General features: G+C 46.9%; 1 protein-coding gene across 1 annotated transcript in view; it reads right to left on the bottom strand.

Annotated features, from left to right (window-relative positions):
* RCOR1 (REST corepressor 1) overlaps window positions 1-27133 on the bottom strand; it is a 121471-nt gene that overhangs the window by 20675 nt on the left and 73663 nt on the right. Inside the window, exon 4 of the mRNA XM_029061494.2 lies at window positions 3576-3628. Coding sequence (XP_028917327.1) covers window positions 3576-3628 — 53 coding nt within the window. The remainder of the gene's footprint in view (window positions 1-3575; window positions 3629-27133) is intronic.

Below are 27133 nucleotides of genomic sequence, written 5' to 3'. Positions count from 1 at the left end.
ACTTAAAAGATGTGTGACTTTGGGCAAGTTACTTAACTTCACTGTGCTCTCAGTTACCTCATCTGTAAAATGGGGATTAAGACCGTGAGCCCCACCTGATTACCTTGTATTTACCCCAGCGCTTACAGCAGTGCTTGGCACATAGTAAGCACTTAAATACCATCATTATTCCCACACTAATCTCCCCTTTTCCTCAGTTCCCCCTCCCCTCCGTGTCACCCCGACTCACTCTTTGCTCTAGCCCACCCCCAACCCACAGCACTTGTGTATATATGTACGTATCTATAATTCTATTTATTTACACTGATGCCTGTTTACTTGTTTTGATGACTCTCTGCCTCCCTTCTAGACTGTAAACCCGGTGTGGGCAGGGGCTGTCTCTATTGCTGAATTGTACTTTCCAAGCGCCTAGTACAGTGCTCTGCACACAGTAAGCACTCAATAAATATGATTGAATGAATGAATAAGTGCTTTTTCAAGCTTTACTAACAGCATTCATTCTGTGTGCAAAGCACTGTACTAAGTGCTTGGAAAGTACAATTCAGCAACAGATAGAGACAATCCCTACCCAACAATGGGCTCACAGTCTAGAAGGGGGAGACAGACAACAAAACAAGTATACAGGCATCAATACCATCAAAATCGATATATAGAATCATAGATATATACACATCATTAATTAAAATAGAGTAATAAATATTTACAAATATACACAACTGCTGTGAGGAGGGGAGGAGCACAGCAGTTATCAGAGGTATTCCAGTGTAGTCCCAGTAAACATACACGGACATTTGTGCAAATAGTGTGGGGAGATGTGTGTGGGGAGGGGTTGGTTCAGGGTGAACCCAACTGAGAGAAGCAGCGTGGCTCAGTGGAAAGAGCACGGGCTTGGGAGTCAGAGGGCATGGGTTCGAATCCCAGCTCTGCCACTTGTCAGCTGTGTGACTGTGGCCAAGTCACTTCACTTCTCTGGGCCTCAGTTCCCTCATCTGTAAAATGGGGATTAAGACTGTGAGCCTCATGTGGGACAACCTGATTACCCTGTATCTCTCCCAGCGCTTAGAACAGTGCTCTGCACATAGTAAGCGCTTAACAAATACCAATACATTACAACCTATCCTGTTGTTCCAGACCTTTAACTCTCTCCTTAGGCCCCCAGTTCCTCCCCCTCCCCCATCTCTCACCCCCAATGATCTGGCCACCTATTTCCTCACGAAAATCAACACGATCAGGTCTGAGCTCCCCAAAGTCACCCCTCCGCCTCTCCCCTCTCCCCCACCAACCCTCTCCCCTACTTTCCCATCCTTCCCTGCGGTATCCTCAGAGGAGATCTCCTTCCTCCTCGCAAGTGCCACCCCCTCCACCTGTGCCTCGGACCCCATTCCCTCTCACCTTATTAAAACCATCGCCCCTGCCCTCCTACCTTCCTTAACTTCTATTTTTAACCACTCAATCTACAATGGCTCCTTCCCCGCTGCCTTCAAACATGCCCACTTCTCCCCCATCCTAAAAAAACCCGCTCTTGACCCCACTTCCCCCTCCAGTTATTGCCCTATCTCCCTACTACCCTTCCTTTCCAAAATCCTAGAACGAGTCGTCTACAATCGATGCTTAGAACTCCTTAACTCCCATTCTCTCCTAGACCCCCTCCAATCTGGCTTCCGTCCCCTCCACTCTACCGAGACTGCTCTCTCTAAGGTCACCCATGACCTCCTTCTTGCCAAATCCAATGGCTCCTACTCCATTCTAATCCTCCTTGACCTCTCTGCTGCCTTTGACACTGTCGACCATCCCCTCCTCCTCCATACCTTATCTCACCTTGGCTTCACGGACTCTGTCCTCTCCTGGTTCTCCTCTTACCTCTCTGGCCGATCATTCTCGGTCTCCTTCGCCGGAGCCTCCTCCCCCTCCCATCCTTTAACTGTTGGAGTTCCTCAAGGGTCAGTTCTTGGCCCTCTTCTGTTCTCCATTTACACTCACTCCCTCGGTGAACTCATTCGCTCTCACGGCTTTGACTACCATCTCTACGCAGATGACATGCAGATCTACATCTCCGCCCCGTCCTCTCCCCCTCCCTTCAGGCTCGCATCTCCTCCTGCCTCCGGGACGTCTCCACCTGGATGTCGGCCCGCCACCTAAAACTCAACATGAGCAAGACTGAGCTCCTCATCTTCCCTCCCAAACCCGGTCCTCTCCCAGACTTCTCTATCACTGTCGATGGCACGACCAGCCTTCCCGTCTCTCAGGCCCGCGATCTCGGTGTCATCCTTGACTCGTCTCTCTCGTTCACCCCACACATCCTATCCGTTACCAAGACCTGCCGGTTTCACCTCTACAATATCGCCAAGATCCGCCCTTTCCTCTCCACCCAGACGGCTACCTTACTGTTACAGGCTCTCGTTATATCCCGGCTAGACTACTGTGTCAGCCTTCTCTCTGACCTCCCTTCCTCCTCTCTCGCCCCGCTCCAGTCTATTCTTCACTCCACTGCCCGGCTCATCTTCCCGCAGAAACGATCTGGGCATGTCACTCCCCTTCTTAAACAACTCCAGTGGTTGCCTATCGAAACTCCGCTCCAAACAAAAACTCCTCACTCTAGGCTTCAAGGCTCTCCATCACCTTGCCCCTTCCTACCTCTCCTCCCTTCTCTCTTTCTACCGCCCACCCCGCACGCTCCGCTCCTCCGCCGCCCACCTCCTCACCGTCCCTCGGTCTCGCCTACCCGCCGTCGATCCCTGGGCCACGTCCTCCCGCGGTCCTGGAACGCCCTCCATCCTCACCTCCGCCAAACTGATTCTCTTTCCCTCTTCAAAACCCTACTTAAAGCTCACCTCCTCCAAGAGGCCTTCCCAGACTGAGCTCCTCTTCTCCCTCTACTCCCTCTGCCACCCCCCCTTTACCTCTCCGCAGCTAAACCCTCTTTTTCCCCTTTTCCCTCTGCTCCTCCACCTCTCCCTTCCCATCCCCACAGCACTGTACTCGTCCGCTCAACTGTATATATTTTAATTACGCTATTTATTTTGTTAATGAATTGTACATCGCCTCGATTCTATTTAGTTGCCATTGTTTATACGAGATGTTCTTCCCCTCGACTCTATTTATTGCCATTGTTCTTGTCTGTCCGTCTCCCCCGATTAGACTGTAAGCCCGTCAAACGGCAGGGACTGTCTCTATCTGTTGCCGACTTGTTCATCCCAAGCGCTTAGTACAGTGCTCTGCACATAGTAAGCGCTCAATAAATACTATTGAATGAATTATCTCCCCCAATGCTTAGAACAGTGCTCTGCACATAGTAAGCGCTTAACAAATACCAACATTATTATTATTACTGCTGTAGAACAGCTCCACGCCTATTTCATTTCCTGTTTCTACAAGTCCCAGCAGTCCAGAGGGACACTGTCCTGAGGGTGAGAGAGGACCTATTAAATTCATCGGGTTTGGGGCTGGGAATAGGCTTGCCCTCTTGGGCTATTCTGCTCATAATGGGAAAGGAATTAACTAGGAAAAGTAAATTCTGGCTGGATGAATCGGTGCGGTCCACTCGGAAGACAAAGGAAGGGAAGCTGTTTTATTACCTGCTCCATGTTGTAGCCATGCTTCTCCTTGGCAATGGCAATGTATTCATCCACTGAAAAACAAGAAACAAGAAATCCAGGTCAGAAGAAATTCACTGATGACTGGCTTCTGGGATATGTCTTGCACCCCCTCTCCAAGGAGGTTTGTAGAAAAAGCAGAGAAAATTGAGGTCTCCGTTTGAGGAGGAAGATACTAGCAGGCCGCAGATACAAGAGGCAATTTTGACTTGCTCGTCATGATCAGAGGTCTGCAGTTCCTCTAAGAACAGAACTCAAACCAATCAATACCATTTACTGAACACCAGTGGGCAGAGGGTAATGGAAGAAACAAGAGAGGAAGGGAATATAGTTTACACATTAGAAATAACTTTCTTTGCCCAGGTCTTCCCAGGACAAAATAAAATCGAGGGTTAGCAATTAACCGGCGAGTTCAGATGGTGAAAACCACAAGATACTAGTTTCATTCATTCATTCATATTTATTGAGCGCTTACTGTGTGCACAACACTGTACTAAGTGCTTGGAATGTACAATACAGCAATAGAGACAATCCCTGCCCAAAAACGGGCTCACAGTCTAAAAGGGGGAGACAGCAAAAACCAAACAAGTAGTCAGGCATCAATACCATCAAAATAGATAAATGGAATCATATATATACACATCATTAATAAAATAGAGTAATAAATAAAATATACAAATATACCCAAGTGCTGTGGGGAGGGGAAGGAGGTAGAGCAGAGGGAGGGAGTAGGGGCATTGGGGAGGGGAGGAAGGGCAGATGGAAAGGGAGGGCTCAGACTGGGAAGGCCTCCTGGAGGAGGTGAGCTCTCAGTAGGGCTTTGAAGAGGGGAAGAGAGTTAGTTTGGCGGAGGTGAGGAGGGAGGGCATTCCAGGACAGCGGGAGGACGTGGGCCAGGAGTCGATGGCGGGACAGGCGAGAACGGGGGACGGTGAGGAGGTGAGCGGCAGAGGAGCGGAGCATGAGGGGTGGGCAGTAGAAAGAGAGAAGGGAGGTGAAGTAAGAAGGGGCAAGGTGATGGAGAGCTTTGAAGCCAAGAGTGAGGAGTTTTTGTTCTGTGTGGAGGTTGATAGGCAACCACTGGAGGTTTTTGAGGGGAATGACATGCCCAGAACGTTTCTGTACAAAGATGTTGACTGTTCCAAGCTTGCCCAAAAGAAAAAAAAGGAAAAAGGAAGGGTATCTGGTTGCCAAAATTCTGCCCATATTTAAAATTAAATCTATTATGCTGCCAGAAAAATCCTTGTAAATAAAAAACAACTAGGCTTTGAAAGAAATAGGGGGACAAAAACCCAAACTTTGGTATTCCAATACCTCAGTGGCACCAGGGCTGGACACCCTTAAAGGACACTAAAGCATTGATCATAGGCCCATGCTGTTTGGGGAAGAGGAAGATAGAGGGATCAATTAGCAGCCCTCCGCCACCAGGTCATCACCAAGCCCAGAACACCTGACCTGGGGTCATGGCATTAATAATAGTGATAGTAACCATATTTATTAAAAATAAATGCCAAGCACTGTACTAAGTACTGGGAGTAGACAGGAATCAGCTCACCCTGTTGGGTAAGAGAAGTCTAACCCCACCTAGAATCAGAATCATGTATCGAAGGTTCCCCTGGACAGATCTGTGTTCAATTCTACCTTAAATCTGCTTTCACAGCTAATTGCAGTCAATCCGGAACACGCACGTCTCTTCTAAAATGCGGCTGATTGCATTTAGTACAATCACAACAACGCCTGTTCTACAGAGCGGTCCACTGTTCAGTGGACATGCTCTTCTTACGTTTTCAACGGGAACGCTGCGGTGTCTAGCAGCATTCGTGCTGAAAATGTAACCAGTCTCCTCTCTGATTTCACTTAGGAGGGAAATGGTCTTAGATCTTAATGGTACCCAACCTTGCCCTTTGCCCTGCTAAATACAACAATAAATTCAGCCACCTGAACCACAAGGCTTCCACTGAAAGAAAGCACTAAATAAGCCCTACCCACACACTCTGGAGCACGACAAATTAAAACCATATTCTAGTAAATCAAACCAGACCACTTTTACTCTTAAGCATGAATACACATGGGGGTTATCCGATAACCTACTAGGGAGGTCCCTGGGGCGGAGGTGTGTACAGGTCAGATTTGGGGGCGGCGGGGGAGTCACACTAGCTCTGTTGTGGTGTTGTCTCCCGTTGGGTGGAAACCACAACAAAAGGGATTACTTAAGTACTCACTGAGCCCCAAACCCTGTCCTTGCCCTTTTGTTCATTCACTGAGCCCCCAAACCCTGTCCTTGCCCTTTTGTTCTTTCACTTAGCCCCCTAAACCCTGTCCTTGCCCTTTTGTTCATTCATTCAATCATATTTACTGAATGCTTACTGTGCAAAGCAGTATACTAAGAGCTTTGGAGAGTACAATATAACAACAGACACATTCCTGCCCACAACAAGCTCACACTCTAGAGGGAGAGACAGACATTAATGTAAATTTAAAAAAAATTACAGATTAAATATGTGCTGTGGGGATGGGAGGGAGAATGAATGAAGGAGTGAGTAAAAGCGGCGCAGAAGGGAGTGGAAGGAGAGGAGGGCGTAGTCAGGGAAGGCTTCTTGGAGGAGATGCTCCTTCAATAAGGTTTTGAAGTGGGGGAGAGCAATTATCTGTCTGATATGACAGATAATTAGAGAAGTAGCGTGGCTCAGTGGAAAGAGCACGGGTTTGGGAGTCAGAGGTCATGGGTCGAATCCTGGCTCTGCCACTTTGTCAGCTGTGTGACTGTGGGCAAGTCACTTAACGTCTCTGTGCCTCAGTTACCTCCTCTGCAAAATGGGGATTAAGACTATGAGCCTCACGAGGGACAACCTGATTACCCTGTATCTACCTCAGCACTTAGAACAGTGCCCTGCACATAGTAAGCGCTTAACAAATACCAACATTATTATTATTATTATTACTATATGAGGAGGGAAGGAGTTCCAGGCCAGAGGTAGAGTATGGGCGAGAGGTAGGCAAACCCCACGCGGACTTGGTCTCCCCTCGACCTTGGCAGCCACGTGTTGGTTTCTCAGACCCTTGAAAGGAGTTGAGGCTGAGGCCCTAGCGGACCTCTGCTCCGGCTTCTGGGCTTCCAGCCCCCGGCCACAGTTCCACGCCCTCCTTTGGAGGCTGCCTGCAGCTGCTGGCAGGCAAGCAAAGAAAATGCCAGGTGGCAAAGTTTTTCTAAACTACCCACACGGCTGCTTTCAGTGAGATTAAAAACAGCTTTGAGACTAAAAAAAGAAAGCCCACTCACTCCGGCCCCTTACCAAAAAAGGTTGGGGAGGCTTGGGCGGAGGGCTGACCGGTGGGATGGGAAACCAACACCAGACAGTTAAGCTACGAAATGCCTGGAGACGCGACTGGCCAGGCATGGCTCCGGCCCCTCGGCCAACAGTTTTGACTTCCACGCCCAGGGTCTGCCTGACTGACCGTCTCCAATGTTCCCAGGGGGCTGAGGAGTCCCTGAGGGGTACAAGTTCAACTGGCTGACCCACCCGTCCCTTCTTCTTCCTCACTGCCCGGGAGGGAGACAGCGGTAAGAAGTTTCACTGGACTGGAGAGCAAGATTTTCAGTCTCTCTCTATCCTCAGGGAAGGAACACATGCACGCAACCCCACTTTTCCAGCTGGGGAACAGTGTGAGAACTTCTCTAAACTGTAAGCTCATTGTGGGCAGGGACTGCGTCTACTAACTCTTTAAGAGTGTACTTAAAAGTTAGTACAGTGTTCTGCACAGGGTAAGTGCTCAACACCACTGACCTGTCGTTTGCAGCTTATATGGAGATCGACTGCTCCTTCGGCTCATCCTCTGCACCTAGGGGTCACAGGCAATGGCAGCAGTTGGGTACAAGCCGACACATGATTACGGCACGGTCTGCTTTAAAAGCCATCTGGAAGGGGCATAGCGTGGTGTCAGAAAGTTGTGGGCTCTAATCCTGGCTCTGCCGCTTGTCTGCTGTGTGACCTTGGGCAAGTCACTTCACTTCTCTGGGCCTCAGTTCCCTCATCTGTAAAATGGGGATGATACTGGGAGCCCCACATGGGACAGGGACTGTGTCCGACCTGATTTGCTTGAATCCACCTCAGCATTTAGTACAGTGCCTGGCACACAGTAAGCACTTAGAATTATCATTATTATTGCTCACAACCGAAGACCGGACATTCAGAGAAAGAGCACCCACCACCTCACTAATTTTCAGTAAACACACAGGGAGATGGCCAAAAAATTCTTATCGGTTGATATGATTCAATTCGGAAATGGGGCATCAACATATTTACCTGTCAGGCTAGAACTAACCTTTCACAAAACTTCTCCACTTCCAAATATGTTCAAAAATCAATACGCAAACACACATGCACCCAGGGAGGCTTCGTATGGGTAGGTGTAAACCGTGTGTGGTGGTTATGTAATGGGCTTCTTTGATCGACATTTTGTCCAGGTTCTTCTGGCCATCTCCTGGGCGATGCTCTACTCAGTGGACAAACTACCCACCAAAGTAGCTCACCAAGAAGCAAACCTCACATGGGAACATCAGAAGCATGACACCTCCTCACTGATTACTGTCATGAAACATTACTGTCAGGGAAACACACTGCTCCTGATGGTGACATTTTACGTATGTACATGTGTGGCTGGAAAGTCCTAGGAGTGGAGCGGTCTCTCTCACCGGGCACACAACAACAATTTTTGCTGGGCCTCTGGATTTGCTAATTGCAAAACCAGAAACTTTTTTTTGTCTCCCTCTTGGTGTCATGACCTTTTCCAGAGCTTATGCTCTTGAAGAGTCATCTGCTAGGGTGATTTTTCCTACTGCAGCTGCCTTTCAGCCATCAACAGTTTGGCTGTAATCAATCAATGGCATTTAGTAAGAGTTTACCAGTTGTGCAGAGCATTGTACTAAACGTTTAGGAGAGTACGATATAACAGAGTTAGTAGAAATGTTCCCTGCCCACAGAGAGCTTACACTCTAGAGGACTGTACTGCCTGACTTTGTATTAGCTGTTCTTAGTATAATCCTTCTGCTTGTAAAACCCCAGCTGGGACTATTTCCAACCTGATTTTTTTTTTAATAATATTTATTAAGCACATACTATGTGCAAAGCACTGTAATAATAATACTTATTATGGTATTTGTTAAGTGCTTACTATGTGCCGTGCACTATTCTAAGTGCCGGGGTAGATACAAGATAATTAGGTTGTCCCGCATGGGGCTCACGAGTTTTAATCCCCATCAGATGAGGTAACTAAGGCACAAAGAAGTAAAGTGACTTGCCCAAGGTCACACAACAGACAAATGGCTGTACTGTGCACTACGGTAAATACAAGCTAATCAGGTTGGACATAGTCCACGTCCCACATGGAGAGCACAGTCTTAGTCCCTAATTTACAGGCGAGGTAACGAGGGCACAGAGGAGAAAAGTGAGCTGCTCAAGATTATATGGCATTTAACTGGGAGATTCAGGATTTGAACCCAAGTCCTTCTGACTCCCAGCCCCATGCTCTATCCACTAGGCCATGCTGTTCCCCATTATCTTGTACCTACCTCAGGGTTTGGTACAGTGTTTAAATACCATTAAAGAAAAGAAGTACTTCAGAGTTAAAGTGAGAGATCAAATATAAATCGCTATCATGGATAAACACCAAATGAACAGTGGAGTGTTGAGGTTGCTTTTGGAATAGCATCCCTATTAGAAAAGATCTGAAGGAAATAAATTAAATATGAGGGAAGTTAGGTTTACTTGGCAGGGGCAGAGATCACAAGCTGGAGTATAGTGGGGTGTGGGGAGAGGACGGGAAAGAGGTAGCTAGTGGATACAAGTCGCTTCTCTCCCTTGTTTCTTTCTTCCTTACAACAGGGGTTTCAGGTGGCAACCAGGGAATAGCCATATAATACTAAAAATAATGATAGTGCTTGTTAAGTGCTATATATCAAGCATTGTTCTAAGCGCTGGGGTAGATACAAGCCACTTGGGGCTCACAGTCTAAGTAGGAGGGAGGGCGGAATTTAAATCCTGAGAAGCAGCATGGCCTAGTGGCAAGAGCCCGGGCTTGGGAGTCAGAGGAGGTGGGTTCTAATCCCAGCTCCGCCACTTGTTTGCTCTGTGACCTTGGGCAAGTGACTTCACTTCTCTGTGCCTCAGCTACCTCACCTGTAAAATGAGGATTACGATTCTGAACCCCATGTGGGACAGGGACTGCGTCCAACCTGATTACCCTGTATCTACCCCAGGGCTTAGTACAATCCTTGGCACATAGTAAGGGCTTTAATATAATTATCAGATTCCCACTTTACAGATGGAGTAACTGAGGCACAGAGAAATGAAGTGACTCACCCAATGTCACATAGACAAATGGTGGAGCCAGAATCAGAACCCAGGTCCCCTGATTCCCAGGCCCGGGCTCTTTCCATTAGGCCACAGGGCTTTCCAAGTATGCAAGTTCCTCTGAGGATGAATCTTGAACTGTTGGGTCTACAACCGGGTGAAGGGGCAGGGGGAAGGGAAAGAGCGAAAAAGCTTTCCTGGGAAAGCTGCCCATTCCACCTAACGGTTAAAAGCAGCCGTAGAAGCAGGTGATACGGAGGAATGTCATCGAGGCGGAAACAATGCTTGCCCACGATAAGAAGTTCTCTCTAGTCTCTGGAATTCCTCATCCTCAATTATGGGTGGGGTTAAGGCAATCAGTTCCTCATCCTCAATTATGGGTGGGGTTAAGGTAATCAGTCAGATGCTGCTGCCGTCTTGGCACTGCTATCTGGAATTCCTTTAAGTGGCTGTCTCCCCCTGAAGAAGTTCCCACATGACAAGACAGTGCTTGGCGCTCATTAAATGCTCAACAAATACCACTGATTCTCTCCTGATCTGGGATAAAGCTACGTACTTCAGCTACAACATGAGTGGGTCCAAACAGACGGTCCGAGAAGTTCAGGAATGACATGGAGAAGTGCTGTGTTTGGGGGTGGTGTGCAGCAAGGCTGCGGATCACTTTTTCCTTGGCCTCCCACTTCAGGTCTTGGTGGGTTCCTCTTCAGGCTTCCTTAAGCATCATAAGGAGTTTCAGGAGGACAAACCTGCATTGCTTGCTTTACTGCAAATAGATCTTAAACCCGAGTCACTTACCCAAAACTAATCCTTAGAGTGTCGACTCTGGTCCCAGTTTTAATAGCTGCCTGGTGAACACCCTTCTTTTTTTGTTTAAATATTTGTTAAGTGCTTACTATATGCCAGACACCGTACTGAGCACCAGGATTGATAAAAGATAACTGAGTTGGGCACATGGCTGTCCCACGTAGGGCTCAGAATCTTAATCCTCATTTACAGATGAGGGAACTGAGGCACTGAGAAGTGAAGTGAATGCCCATGATCACACAGCAGACAAGTGGTAGAGGCAGGATTAGAACACGGGTCTCCTCTGCCTCCCAGGCTTGTGCTCTCTCCACTAGGTCATGCTGCTTCCTCTTCTAAAGGAACCACGTGCAGTACCCACTCACAGATGGGGCTCATGTTGTCATAACATGCCTCACACATCACTTAATCCTCTGAGTTTGCCATTTAGCAGCTAAAATGGTTTGGATGCCATGTGGCAATAAAGTGAAATCTCATTTATTTGGACTATGGGGAGAAGTGGTCAGTTTCAAGACTAAATTGTAAAAGTCATCATAAAACTGTAAATCTCAATAAGAGTCCGTGCCTCAGCTTCCTCCTACATAAAATGGGGCTAAGCCACCTATTCTCCCTGTCTCTTGTAGCAAAGGGACTGTGTGTGTCCTGATTAAAGTTGTGTCTACCCTAGCCCTTTGTACAGTGCTAAACACTGATTATTATTAAAGACTTGAGTGCCACTGAACCCCGCTGTTCTTGGAGCTGGGCTCTCAATCTTGCTCACCCCAGTTTCTGAACATGGCCTGAAGGTTCCAGCCAGAGCTGGAAGACCCAAAATGGTGCCTTTCTGGTCTGTAATGAGCTCTCAAGTCTTCCCCCACCCCCAGACCCTTTCTCTCCCCCCAAATTCCTACTCCCTTTCCAACCCAAGTTTAAGAATAATAATTATGATACTTGTTAAGCACTTATGTGCCAAGTGCTGTTCTAAGCACTGGGGTAGATACAAGCTAAGCAGGTTGGACACGGTCCCTGTCCCACTTGGGACACACAGTCTTAATCCCCATTTGACAGATGAGGGAACTGAGGCCCAGAGAAGTGAAGTGACTTGCCCAAGGTCAACCAGCAGACATGCGGTGGAGCCGGCATTATAACCCATGACCTTTTGACTTCCAGATCCATGTTCTATCCACTCTGTCAGGCTGCTTCTCAAACTTCCAATGAAAAGTTGGCATCTGAGTGAAGCTGCAGTCTCGTACCGGTGTGTGCCTCTAAAATTCAGTGTTTGGCACATAATAAGTGCTTAACAAACACCCTATTATTATTGATTATTGAATGGTATTTACTAAGTGCTGGGAGAGTAAGGTACAACAGAGTTGGCAGGCATGTTCCCTGCCCACAACGAGCTTACTGTCCATAGGAGGAGATGTCCTTTAAAATAAATTACGGCCCTGTATGTGGGGCTCCAGGTGAGGCGGATATCAAGTAGTTTAAAGGCTACAGATCCAAGTGCGTAAGCGACGGAGAAGGGAGAGAGGGATGGGTAAGTGAGGGCTTAGCCAGGGAGGGCCTCTTGGAGGAGGTGTGATTTTAATAAGGCTTTGAAAGTGGGGAGAGTGTTGGTCTGTTGCACATGAAGGGGAAGGGAGTTCGAAGCCAGAGGCAGGACATGGGCAAGGAGTCAGCTGTGAGATAGATGAGATTGAGGTACAGTGAGTGGTTGACATTGGAAGAGTAAAGCGTGTGGGCTGAATTGTAGAGGAAATCAGCGAGGTGAGGTACGAGGGGGAGAAGTGAATGAGAGCTTTAAAGCCGATGGTAAGGAGTTTCTGTTTGATGTGGAGGTGGGAGGGCAACAACTAGGTTCTTGAGAATGGAGGAAACATGGACTGAACGGTTTTGTAGAAAAATGATCCAGGCAGCAGAGTGAAGTATGGACCGAAGTGGGGAGAGACGGGGGTAGGGAGGTCGGCAAAGAGACTGATGCAGTAATCACGGCAGGAGAGGACAGATGCTTGGATCAGTGCGGTAGCATTTTGGATGGAGAGGAAAGGGCGAATTTTAGCAATGATGTGAAGGTTAAACTGTCAGGACTTGGCGGAATGCATATGTGGGTTAAATGAGAGAAGAGTCAAAGTTAATGCCAAGTTTATGGACCTGTGAGATGTGGAGGGTAGTGATGCTGTCTCCAGTGATGAGAAAGACGGGGGGTGGTGAGGGATAGGGTTTGGTGGAGGGGGGGAAAGATGAGATGCCTTACTTTCCTGAAGAATCTGTCTGTGACTCTGTCCGAATCTAACTGAAGGGCAATTGAGTGCCCACTGCTTCCGTATGTTCTCCTACAGTCCAAAAGGGCTGCAGATTAAGGGGGACTTTGCTAACCTAGGGGTAGATCCAAAGCTTCCTTCACTGAATTTTAAGTGGACTTCCTTTGGCAGCTGCGGGACAGGACTAGTTTAAATTCTCATGTATTTCAGATTAAGAGGATCCAGACTCATGAAGTGTAATCTCACTGAAATTGGCTCCTTTAAGAGAGGAGGGAGGGTATTCTGAAGAGGCAGCATGGTTTAAAGCAAAGAGCTAAAGGTCTGGGAGTTCAGAAACCCAGATTCTCATCCCGGCTCTGCCACTCACCTTTGTGTCTACAGTCAAGTAACAACCTCTCTGGGCCTAGGTACCCTCATCTGAAAAGTGAGGATAACAATATCTCTTAAAACAGTGTTCGGCACATACTAAACGCTTAAATGCAATTATTACTGCTATTGATTAACAACGATAGCACTATTAACATTATTAACAGCAATAATAATCCCTCTAGACTGTAAACTCCTTGTGTACAAGGAATGTGCCTACCAACTCCTTTATAATGGATGCTACCAAGCACTTAATTCAGTGCTCTGCCTAAGTTAGTGCTCAATAAATACGATAGATTGAGAGATTGATTGCTACCCACCTCTCCCTACCACACAAGGGATGATCTTTGCTCTTCTTATCTCTTTAGACTGCGAGCCCTGGATGGGACACAGACTATGTCCTGGTTATCCTGACTCTGCCCCAGCGCTTGGCACATAGTAAGAACTCAATATCATGACCGTTATCAGAAACTGTGCTGGCCTGAATGCCCGGTGAATATATATGTTCCACTTCCTCATGTGGAGAATCAAAAGCACTTCAGCCCCAGGGCACCTAAATCTTCTTAATCTACCTCTAGCTGTGGCTTGATTAAAAGCTTCAAAGCCTGTTGTCATTCTAAAAAGACACATGTATGAAAACTAGAATAACAATATTTCCTAAAAGTCTTGAATCTGGCCTCTAGTCCTGAGAATTGTTTTTTTTCAAATGGCATTTAAGAATTTACTATGTGCCGGGCACCGTACTAAGAGCTGGGGTAGATACACAGCTAATCGGGCTGGACCCCGTGCCTGTCCCACATGGGCTCATAATCTTATTCTCCATTTTACAGATGAGGTAACCGCGGCCCAGAGAAGTGAAGTGACTTGCCCAAGGTCACACAGCAGACACGTGGCAGAGCCGGGACTAGAACCCAGGTCCTTCCGACTCCCAGGCCCATGCTCTTTCCAAGCAAAGGTTAAGATGCTCAATTAACTGGGCACACATCTTCCGGTCAGATTAAGCTCCAAAATGGACATTACTGGGTGTTTCACTTCAGTGAAATTTTCCACGTCGAGTCTCGCCTTCAAACGGAGCCATTCCAGAGGACTAATGGTCCGCAGGGTCTCGAGAAGCAGCTTGGATTCAAATGAAGAAAAGCCGAGGAATTCGGCCGAAAACTTCCACTGTGACCTCAACTCACCCTTCTTGTCTACATGCTGCAGGGGATTTAGAACACCTTGTGATCTCGCATATTCTCCGTGGTGCAATAGGCTGACACAACAGGGTGAGGTGAGGACAGAGCCGGAGCCCTAGTATAGCGCATTTAATGTATGTACCCTTTGCGGCAGCATTAGACCCTGTGAGGGAGATCTGGCAGAGATTTCCTCTTGATCATTATAAACCCAACCCCTGAGCATGCTCACAGCTCCCCTTCTAGAATGTGAACGGCAATCTGACAAATACCGGGGCTTTGGCTTTTCATAATTAAAATGAGCAATGGGTCTGGAGGCCAGAGAGAATCGGCCTGGGCTAGTTTGCAAACCAACCGTGCCACCTCGTGGCCACCTAGGTGAATAGACGAGAAGCAGCCTGGCTCAGTGGAAAGAGGCCGGGCTTGGGAGTCAGAGGTCATGGGTTCGAATCCTGCCTCTGCCACTGGGCAGCTGGGTGACTGTGGGCAAGTCACTTCTCTGGGCCTCAGTGACCTCCTCTGTAAAATGGGGATTAACTGTGAGCCTCACGTGGGACAACCTTTCATTCATTCAATAGTATTTAGCGCTTACTATGTGCAGAGCACTGTACTAAGCGCTTGGGATGAACAAGTCGGCAACAGATAGAGACAGTCCCTGCCGTTTGACGGGCTTACAGTCTAATCGGGGGAGATGGACAGACAAGAACAATGGCAATAAGTAGAGTCAAGGGGAAGAACATCTCGTATAAACAATGGCAACTAAATAGAATCAAGGCTATGTACATTTCATTAACAAAATAAATAGGGTAATGGAAATATATACAGTTGAGCGGACGAGTACAGTGCTGAGGGGATGGGAAGGGAGAGGGGGAGGAGCAGAGGGAAAGGGGGAAAAGAGGGTTTAGCTGCGGAGAGGTGAAGGGGGTGGTGGTAGAGGGAGTAGAGGGAGAAGAGGAGCTCAGTCTGGGAAGGCCTCTTGGAGGAGGTGAGTTTTAAGTAGGGTTTTGAAGAGGGGAAGAGAATCAGTTTGGCGGAGGTGAGGAGGGAGGGCATTCCGGAACCGCGGGAGGACGCGGCCCGGGGGTCGACAGCAGGACGGGCGAGACCGAGGGACGGTGAGGAGGTGGGCGGCAGAGGAGCGGAGCGTGCGGGGTGGGCGGTAGAAGGAGAGAAGGGAGGAGAGGTAGGAAGGGGCAAGGTGATGTAGAGCCTTGAAGCTGATGACCCTGTATCTCCCCCAGCGCTTAGAACAGTGCTCTGCACATAGTAAACGCTTAACAAATACCAACATTATTATTATTATTATTATTATTATTCTAGCCAACTCACCCTGCCAAACTCAAATTCGGCCTGGCTCCTTCTTCCGGTGGGTCGGAGGTTCTTCTTATGGCACCGCTTATTAACAATTGACACCTATCTCAAAAGCAGCGAGGCCTAGTGGATAGAGCACGGGCCTGGAAGTCCGAGGGACCCGGGTTCTAATCCCGGCTCCGCCACTTGCCAGCTGTGTGACCTTGAGCAAGTCACTTCACTTCTCTGGGCCTCCCTTCAGAGGTAAAATGGGGATTAAGATTGTGAGCCTCATTGGTCCAACCTGATGATCTTGAAGATAATCAGGACACAGTCTCTGTCCCATCCAGGGCTCACAGCCTCACGAGATAAGGAGAGCAAGGATCACCCTTGTGTGGTAGGGAGAGGTGGACAGCAATCAATCGCTCAATCTTGTACCAACTCACTGCTCTCCTACTACAATGCAGCCCGCACACTTAGCTCCTCTAATGCCAACCTACTCACTCTCATCTATCTTGTCACTGACCTCTCGCCCACATCCTGCCTCTGGCCTGGAACTCCCTCCTTCTCATATCTGATAGACAATTACTCTCCCCCCCCCCCCCCCCCCGTTCAAAGCCTTTTTGAAGGCGCATCTCCTCCAAGAGGTCTTCCGGGGGACTAAGTCCTCCTTTCCTCTTCTCCCACTCTTTTCTGCATCACCCTGACTTGCCCCTTTATTCATCCCCCCTCCCAGTCCCACAGCAATTAAGTACACACCTGTAATTAATTTATATTAATGTCTGTTTCCCCCTTTCTATTGCTAGCTTGTTGTGGGCAGGGAATGTCTCTGTTTACTCTTCCAAGCAATTAGTACAGTGCCCTGCACATAGTAAGTACTCAACAAACACGACTGAGTGAATGAATGAATGAATGAATGAATGAATGAATGAATGAATACCCCAGCACTTAGAACAATGCCTAGGACATAGTAAGTGCTGAAAAATACCATTTTTTTAAAAAAGGAATTTGGGCCTGGGAGTGAGGCCCGGGTTCTAATCCCTGGGCGACTTTGGGCAAGCCACTTGATTTCTCTGTGCCTCATTTACTTCATCTGTAAAATGGGAACTGAATCCTCCTCCCTCCAATTTAAGACCACGAGCCCCATGTGGGACAGGGACTGGGTCCGACCTGATAAATTTATATCTACCCCACTGCTTAGAACAGTGCTTGACAAAATAAGAAGTTAGATGCTGCGTGCCCTGCCCCTGCCCCCTCCCCCCAGAAAAAGCCAGGCCCAGCTGCTTCTACCTGCTCACTGACAGCTGCCCATTCCTAGCTGTCTTCATCACCAAATCCATGGCAGAGGATGGGGATCCTTCCCACTTGGCCTGCAAGGGCCTCCTCCATCGGCTTTCAGCCTCTCCCCACCTGTGCCGCCCTCCACCCCAAAGCAGAGGTCACCTATCACTCCCACTTCTCTAAGTCATTCCGGGGTCTCTAAGCAGATGATTCTTAGGAGAAGCAGCGTGGCTCTGTGGAAAGAGCATGGGCTTTGGAGTCAGGGCTCATGAGTTCGAATCCCAGCTCTGCCACTTGTCGGCTGTGTGACTGTGGGCAAGTCACTTAACTTCTCTGTGCCTCAGTTCCCTCATCTGTAAAACGGGGATTAAGACTGTGAGCCCCACGTGGGACAACCTGATTCCCCTATGTCTACCCCAGCGCTTAGAACAGTGCTCGGCACATAGTAAGCGCTTAACAAATACCAACATTATTATTATTATTATTCCCAAATCTACATCTCCAGCCCTGATCTCTCTCCCTCTCTGCAGTCTCCCATTTCCTCCTGCCTTCAGGACATCTCTACTTGGATATCCTGCCAACACCTCTAACTGAACACGTTCAAAACTTTCCCACCACTGCAGACAGCACTGCCCTCCCTGTCTCACAAGCCCATGGCCTTGGCATTAGAAGCAGCGTGGCTCAGTGGAAAGAGCCCGGGCTTGGGAGTCAGAGGTCATGGGTTCGAATCCCGCCTCCACCACTTGTCAGCTGTGTGACTGTGGGCAAATCACTTCACTTCTCTGGGCCTCAGTTCCCTCATCTGTAAAATGGGGATGAAAACTGTGAGCCCCACGTGGAACAACCTGATCACCCTGTATCTACCCCCGCGCTTAGAACAGTGCTCTGCACATAGTAAGCGCTTAACAAATACTAACATTATTATCCTCAACTTATCTCTGTCATTCAACCCACATATTCAACCTGTAACCAAATTCTGTTGGTTCGACCTCGACAACACTGCTAAAATCTGTCTTTTCCTCTCTATCTTAATGGCCATTGTGTTAACCCAAGTACTTATCCTATCCCCACTTCATTACTGTATCAGCCTCCTTGCTGATCTCCCTGCCTCCTGTCTCTCCCCACTCCAGTCCGTAATTCACTCTGCTGCTCGGATCATCTTTCTACCAAACTCTCGGGCCATGTTTCCTCACTCCTCAAGGAACTGCGGGGGTTATCCATCCACCTCCACATTGAACAGAAACTCCTCATCAGCTTTAAAGCAGTCAATCACCTGCCCCTTCCTACCTCACCTCGCTGCTCTCCTACTGCAACCCAGCCTGCACACTTCACTCCTCGAATGCCAACCTTCTAGCTGTACCTCCATCTTCTTTAACTCACCGCCGACCTCTTGCTTACATCCTGAAATGCCCTCCCTTTTCATACTCGACAGACAATTATTCTTGCCCCGTTCAAAGCCTTACTGAAGTCACATCTCTTCCAAGAGGTCTTCCCTAAGCCCTACTCTCCTCTTCTCTCATTCCCTTTTGTGTTGCCCTGACTTGCTCCCTTTATTCATCACCCCCATCCCAGGCCCACAGCATTTTTGTAAATATCTGTAATTTTAATTTATTTATATTAATGTCTGTCTCCTCCTCTAGACTGTAAGCTTGTGGGTAGGGAATGTGTCTGTCATATTATCCTCTCCCTAGTGCTTAGTACGGTGCTCTGCACACAGTAAGCATTTAGTAAATACGACTAAGGGGCAAAACTGTCAAAGGAAGGAGCAGAAGAAGAATAGACATATACCCTTCCTTTTGAGATGAAAATGTTCTAATGGATATAAAACCTATCTTTTTCACAGAACACTTTTGTCACTGACCGCACTGGGTTGCTAGGCACTCAGCCTGAGCTGCGGAACTTTCGTTTCAAGTCACCCTGGACCATTTACTAGGGGCCCTGACACACAGGCCATTTTTTAACGTTTTGGGGGTTCGGGTGAGCCAGCCCTTAAATACAAATGGGTGTAAGGCTTGGACCCACCCCTGGGCCACATTTAGGGTACGATACAGTCCAACTCTGGGTCTGGTAAATCTAGAGCCCAACTGCCATTAGCACCCTGCTGCCTGAATCCCACTATTCAGAAGCAGCGTGACTCAGTGGAAAGAGCACGGGCTTTGGAGTCAGAGGTCCTGGGTTTGAATCCCGGCTCGGCCACTTGTCAGCTGTGTGACTTTGGGCAAGTCACTTAACTTCTCGGTGCCTCAGTTCCCTCATCTGTAAAATGGGGATTAAGACTGTGAGCCCCACGTGGGACAACCTGATTCCCCTGTGTCTACCCCAGCGCTTAGAACAGTGCTCGGCACATAGTAAGCGCTTAACAAATACCAACATTATTAACATTACTATTCATTCATTCAGTAGTATTTATTGAGAGCTTACTATGTGCAGAGCACTATACCCCAGTAAGCCCACCACCTTGCTGGCTCCACATCCACGCCTCCTCCTCATGCGTCCTAACCTTGACCCAACCGGTGCTCTTTCACAATTCAGCTCCCTAACTCCTGTCCCCTACTGCTAGCTTTCTCGCCTATTTTCACTGCAACTCAAGGCCCACCTCCTTTAGAAAGCCTTCCAGATGACCGTAACCCACTCTTTGATCAGTCGGTCCCACCTACAGCTCACTGCTCGATCATCGGTATTTACTGAGCACCTATTGGACTGCTAGATACCTAAGAACGAAATAAAAAGAACTGGACTACAATTCATCCTGATAATTAAACAAATAATTATTTGTTGATTTTATGTGCATCCACTTTGTTTCTCATATTGAGGGCTTCTTTAAAGTGCTCCTCGCTCTATCAGGATGAATTAGAGTATGATATACTCTGACCATTCAAAGCCAGAAGCAGACTCATATCCAGCCAAAATCTAGAGAAATCAAGAGCATGGTACATTCTAGACTTGAGGCTCCCTCTAGACTGCAAGCTCCTTGGCAGCAGGGCACTGTCTACTGATTCTACTGTATTCTTCTCTCCCAAATGTTTACTACAGTGGTCTGCACAGTAGGTGCTCAATAAATACCATTTGACTGACAATCAACCAAGGCCAGTATACTGAAAAAATAAATGCAAGAAGAATAAAGAGGAAAAAGAACCCCATAGAAATTAGGGAGTGGAAAAAATAATTGTGGTATTTGTTAAGCGCTTACTATGTGCCAAGCACTGTACTAATAATAATAATGTTGGTATTTGTTAAGCGCTTACTATGTGCCGAGCACTGTTCTAAGCGCTGGGGTAGACACAGGGGAATCAGGTTGTCCCACGTGGGGCTCACAGTCTTAATCCCCATTTTACAGATGAGGGAACTGAGGCACCGAGAAGTTAAGTGACTTGCCCAAAGTCACACAGCTGGCAATTGGCAGAGCCGGGGTTTGAACCCATGACCTCTGACTCCAAAGCCCGTGCTCTTTCCAGTGAGCCACGCTGCTTCTCTAAGCACTGAGGGGGAATACGAGCAGGCTTAGTGGAAAAGAGCACCGCCTTGGGAGTCAGAGGACGTGGGTTCTAATCCCAGCTCTGCCACCTGTGTGCTCTGTGCCTCAGTTCCCTCATCTGTAAAATGGGGATTATGACCGTGAACCCCACGTGGGACAACCTGATTACCTTGTATCTACCCCAGCGCTTAGAACAGTGCTTGGCACATAATAAGTGCTTAATAAATACCATCATCATCATCATCATCATCATCATTTTTCTCTATGCCTCAGTTATCTCATCTCTAAAATGGGGATTGAGAACGTGAGCCCCACATGGGACAGGAACACTGTCCAACTCGATTAGCTTGTGCCCACCCCAGCGCTTGGTAGAGTGCTTAGCACAGAGTAAGCACTTAAACACCACAATTATTACTACTCACAGTCAGGTAAACACAAGAGTCATCAGCAGCCCCTCTTCGAACACAGAAACTTTCTTTGGATGAGATTCATTGCCATCTTGCTCATTCTAAGATTTGACTACGTTTCCTTTCGCAGGTCCCCTCAGGTGTTAAAGCAACATACTCCTTGTATGCCAACATCTAGCAGTTGGCAGGTTTACTGTTTGCATAAGAGTAAGTACTATTCATGTTCCAGTTCAAACAAACCTGTGGCACCCAACTTAGTCACTTCAGTTCTCCTCCAAGAGGTAACCATTTAAGTGAGCTCTTCTCTATCAAGTCTTCTTGACTTCTAAAATGGACCGGGCAAGGAGTTTAAAATAAAAATACACCTGAAACTGGGTAATAATGCAATGTACGTTCATTCACCCTTGCAACTCGCCCACGGTCACAGGTCGGTCCCTGCTCCAGAGGGTTCTTCGTGTTAGATTCTCCGGCCTCTGTCTCAAGGACCCTTCTTGGGTGGCTATAATTGGAGTCAGATATAATTGTGGTATTTGTTAAGTTCTTATTACGTGTCAAGAACTGAACTTAGCGCTGGGGTAGATATAGCAGCATGGTGCAACGCAGAGAGCATGGGCCTGGGAGTCAAAAGGTCATGGGTTCTGATAATGGCTCCACCACCTGTCTGCTGTGTGACCTTGGGCAAGTCAGTTCACTTCTCTGGACCTCAGTTCCCTCATCTGTCAAATGGGGATTAAGACTGTGAACCCCATGTGGAACAGGGACTATGTCCAGCCTGATTTGCTTGTATCTATCCCAGCACTTAGTACACTGCCTGGCACATAGTAAGCACTTAACAAATACTGTAATTATTATTATTATAAATAATAATGCAATGTACCATAGAAAGTCAAAGATCTGTTTTTTTAAGTGACCAGCTAAGTCAAAGCTATTTGAGAATCAGAAACGGTTCCAATGACTGACCGATTACTGTGTGCAGATCAATGTACTAAACTACTGGGAAAGTACACTCAAACAGAGTTGGCAGACATATTCCCTGCTCACAGTGAGCTTAGAGTCTAGAGGGGGACTAGTCTGCTGAGTGACCCTGGGCACTCAACCTCCCTGTGCCTGTTTCCTCATCTGAAAAACAATAATATTAGTTGAGGTATCTGTGAAGCGCTACTGAGTTCATTCAACAGTATTTATTGAGCACTTACTACGTGCAGAGCATTGTACTAAGCGCTTGAGTGCCAAGTACTGTATTAAGCACCGGGGTAGATTCAAGCTAATCAGGCCAGACACTGTAAAATGGAGAAGATACAAGCCAGGTATTCTGATCTGAGCCCTCTCCTCCTCTCCATAACACTTTTGTACATAATATTACTTTCTCCTAAGCTGTAATTTATCCCAGCATCACCCCGGCTACATGGTAAGCACCTTTCATGCCTGCTAATTCTTTGGTACTTTCCGAAGCACTCAGAACAGGGCTCGACACACAGTAGGGTCAATAAATACAATTTATCGAACAATCAGTCAATGGTACTTGAGTGTTTACTGTGTGCAAAGCACTGTACTAAGCACTAGGGAGAGTATGATGTAACACTGTCCACAAGGAGCATGCAGTCTAGATCTGATTATCTTCCATCTCCTCCAGTGCATAAAATACCAAATCAAGATGTGAACTGCACTGTCTAGGTGTGGCTTTGATATTTAATGAGAAAACAAGAAATTCTGGTGGGAACACTGAAAACTTAAGGGTACGGTTTGGCCCTGGGAGTCAGTAGGACCTGTGTTCTAATTCTGGCTCCACCACTTATCTGCTATGTGATCTTGGGCATGCCACTTAACTTCTCCGTGCCTCAGTTACCTCATCTGTAAAATGGGGAATAAACACTTGTAAGGCTCATGTGGGACAACGAGTGCATCCCACGTGATAAACTTGTGTCTTCCCCTGCACTCAATACACTGCCTGGCACCAAAGTAAATGCTTAACAAATACCATAAAAAGAAAATGGCCAAGAAGGCATAATGAAGGCATGTAAGACACTTCATTGTCTGACTTTCTGGTTGATGGAGCACTACTCCACTTTCCTGCCTGGTCAGCAGCCCTCTCCCTAGCTTAAGTTTAGGCTTCACTTCCTGGTGTTTGTACTGGTCTGTCTTTCTCTGACAATCTCTGAAAACTACCTAAGGCAGCTGCTTCCTTTTTTCTAGCCTCCTTTCTGCATATATTCTGCCTCTAGGGCTTGTTCTCCTTGGATCAAGCATTTCCATCTTTAGATCAAAGTATGTTTCCTTTTGGCAGAGATGGTAGGGGCAGGAGAATGGCAAGGAGAGGAAGCCAGGGAATCAAGTGAACACAAATTCACAACTTACTAGAGCAGAGGCAGGACATGCTAGGGTTTGCATAGGATCAGGGTTAACAGATAACTCTTTGCGGGACAAGGTTTCCGGAGCATTCACATAGAAAAGCCCAGCTCAGCAGTGATAAATATCTTTGAACAAGAAAATGCGAGGAACAGTTCAAACTTCACAATGTCGCTAAAATCTGCCCTTTCCTCTCCATCCAAACTACCAAGTTAATCCAATCACTTATCCCATGCCACCTTGATTACTGTTTCAGCCTCCTTGCTGACCTCCCTGCCTCCTGTCTCCCTCCCCACTTCACCCTGCTGCCCAGATCATTTTTCCACAAACACATTCAGTGCATGTTTCCTGACTCCTCAAGAAACTCCAATGGTTGCCCATCCTCTTCCGCATCAAAGAGAAACTTCCCACCATCAGGTTTAAAGCACTTTATCCCCTTGTCCTCTCCTGCCTTACCTCTTGGATGTCCTGTTACAACCCGGCCCACACACTTCCCTCCTCTAATGCCAACCCTGTACCTCGATCTCATCTAGTTCACCACTGACCACTCGCCCATAACCTACCTCTGGACTGGAATTTCATTCATTTTCATTCAATAGTATTTATTGAGTGCTTACTATGTGCAGAGCACTGTACTAAGAGCTTGGAATGTAGAAACCGGTAACAGAGACAGTCCCTGCCCTTTGACGGGCTTCAGTCTAATCGGGGGAGACGGAGAGACAAGAACAATAGCAATAAATAGAATCAAGGGGATGAACATTTCATTAAAACAATAGCAAATAAAAGGAACTGGAATGCTCTCCCTCTTCATATCTGACAGTTACTCTCCCCACCTTCAAAGCATTATTAAAGGCACATCTCTTCTAAGAGGCCTTCCCTTACTAAGCCCTCATTTCCTCTTCTCCCACTCCCTTCTGTATCTCCCCGATTTGCTCCCTTTATTCATCCTTCCCTCAGTCCCACAGCGCTTACGTACATATCTGTAATTTATTCATTTATATTAATGACTGTCTCCCCATCTAGACTGTAAGCTCGTTGTGGGCAGGGAACACGCCAAACAACTTTATTATTCTGTATCCTAAGTGCTTAGTACAGTGCTCTTCGCAGTTAAGCTCTCAATAATTATAACTGACTCAGAGGGTAAATCCCTATCCATTATCTGGTGCTTGAAACAGTACAGCTCAAAAACTTGTCTTTTCTTTTTCTGAACAGTTCCTAAATCAAGTCTGAGAGATAATTTGTCAGCAAAACTAAACTCTTTCGCTGACCTGAGCAGTAGCTTTCCGCCGACCTTCATCTGATACGGAAACCAAGGAGTTTAAAGGATCCTTATAGACTATAGTCTCCTGTCAAAAATGAAGAGGATAATGAGCTTTGGTCATGACTGTAAAATCTGACTGAAAAGGTTGGTCCTAAAAACTAAAGCACACTGTCCTAATTTTTAATGTGGTATAATATAGCCAGGATATAACATTGCTAATTACTGGTGATACAGATTAGAAACAGGAAAGCATAGTGACCTAGAGATATCACCAAGGAAGGAATAGATCTATAAAATTATTAACTTTTTATATAAATTGAAACCTCAAACTTAAGGAAGTGATATGAATGAAGTTAGAAGAAACTATACTTCCATTACTCTGGTTTCCAAAAAATGGCAGGGAGGGCTGGGGATGGGGGGTGGTAGTGAAGACCTTCTCTAACAACTCCTGGATAGTTAAATCAACCCTGATTTCTATTCCAGACTTTGAATCCACAAACTGTGTTCTCTAGCTGGAGAAGTCCATCAGTTTTGACCTAGAGGCAGCTGTTTGCCATTCTAATGAAGGGTGAAATTTGAGTAAGATTTACTTTTACTGGAAATCCTTAGCAATTGCTGCAGTAGTTCATATGCTGATTCCCACACAAACACCCATTTTAGAAAGTGACCAGAGCGGGGGTGTTCAGCAATCTCACACTACCTTAAATTCACTTACCACAGGGATTATCACCACAGTAAAGTCAGCAGGGGATTGGCGGGGGTGGGGGAACAGGACAGGGAGATTTATTGTTCTAGCCACAGAGAGGAGGGAATAGCTTGGCAGCTTCAATTTTACCTCAGAAACTTTCCCTTTAAAAGTCACCTACATCTAATTATTTACAAATCATACACCTTAAATACCAAGGTACTCCTTGTGATCATTACCTACCCTCCCTATCACATATATATGATATATGAAATCATACATCAACCCAGCCTGCACACTTTGCTCTTCTAATGCTAACCTTTTCAGTGTGCCTCCACCTCATCTGTCTCGCCACAGACCTCTGGCCCAAATCCTGCCTCTGGCCTGGAACGTCTTCCCTCTTCATAGCTTAAAGACGATGACTCTCCCTCACTTCAAAGCCTTATTGATATATGATGTATATCATATTAACATATGATATTTATATCGTTTATATAGAATAGGGAGAGTAGAGAGGGAGAATTTGAAATGGAGGGTAGACCTGTAAGTACTTAACAAATTATATATTTATTATAATGTATATGTATAATGGTATTTGTTAAACACTTACTATGTGCCAGGCACTGTTCTAAGCACTGGAGTAGGTACAAGATAATCCAACTGGACTGAGTCCCTGTCTCACAAAGGGTTCCCAGTCTTAATCCCCGCTGATGGGGCAACATAAATCAAGTGACTTGCCCAAGATCACATAGCAGGTAAGTAGTGGAGCATAAAGTAGAGCCCAGGTCCACTGACTCCCAGGTCCGTGCCCTTTCCTCTAGGCCCTAATATTGTCAAGTTTTCTAAATCTGATGTTGGTTAGTTGCCCCTAGAGTATCCATACTTTAGTGTTTTTCCTGTTCCCTGTCTCCCTCCATCATATCTCCACTTGGCCATCAACACTTTCCCCTGTCTCTTTCAGGAGGGCATCCTAATTGGAATTCAAGTAAATCTGGCCATTACACTTAACAGAACCCTTTGTAGACTAATAAGTTTAAATTGTAGTAAAACAGACTAGACATCTACTAGTAGATGTTTAGGAGAAGCAACCAGGTGGTAGAACATGGGCCTGGAAATCAGAAGGACCTGGGTTCTAATCCCAGCTCTGACGCTGTGTGACCCTGGGCAAGTCACTTCGCTTCACAGTTATGGACATGGTCTATGTCCAACCCGATTAACCAGTGCAGGGGAAAAATGTTGTCAGGTTCTTCTGAGAAAGAGGGGAAAACAACAGCAGGACTTGTGCTGGAGGGTTACGCTCAGGTGGCATCTCCTTAAGTCCTCCCTTCCTCCCGTCCCCCCCACCCAGTATGATCTGTGCATTTGGGTCTGTACCCTGTAAGCAGAGATTTTCATGCCATTCATTCATTCATTCCATCAATCGTATTTACTGAGAGCTTACTGTGTGCAGACCACTGTACTAGCCAGTCCTACAGCACTTTATGTACATATCCATCTATACTTCATTTTAATATCTGTCATCTCTTCTACTCTGTAAATTCCTTGTGGGGAGGGATTGTCTTTATCTACTCTCCCAAGGGCTTAGTGCAACAACTCTGCACACAGTAAGTGCTCAATAAATACCAGCGATTGATGGATCTACCTTTCCAGCCCTGACATCTTCCTTCTCTGCAGTCTCATATTTCCGCCTGCCTCCAGGACATCTCTACTTAGACGTCTCAAACTTAACATGTCCAAAATAGAACTCCTCATCTTCCCACCCGAACTCTGTCCTTCCCATCACTGCAGACAACACCACTATCTGCCCCGCTTCACAAGCCTTAACCTTGGCGTTATCCTCAACCCATCCTGTCAGATCCAGCTTTA

The sequence above is a fragment of the Ornithorhynchus anatinus genome, chromosome 1, assembly GCF_004115215.2.
Source record: "Ornithorhynchus anatinus isolate Pmale09 chromosome 1, mOrnAna1.pri.v4, whole genome shotgun sequence".
NCBI lineage: Eukaryota > Metazoa > Chordata > Mammalia > Monotremata > Ornithorhynchidae > Ornithorhynchus > Ornithorhynchus anatinus.
This window is presented reverse-complemented; position numbering and strand designations above follow the sequence as displayed.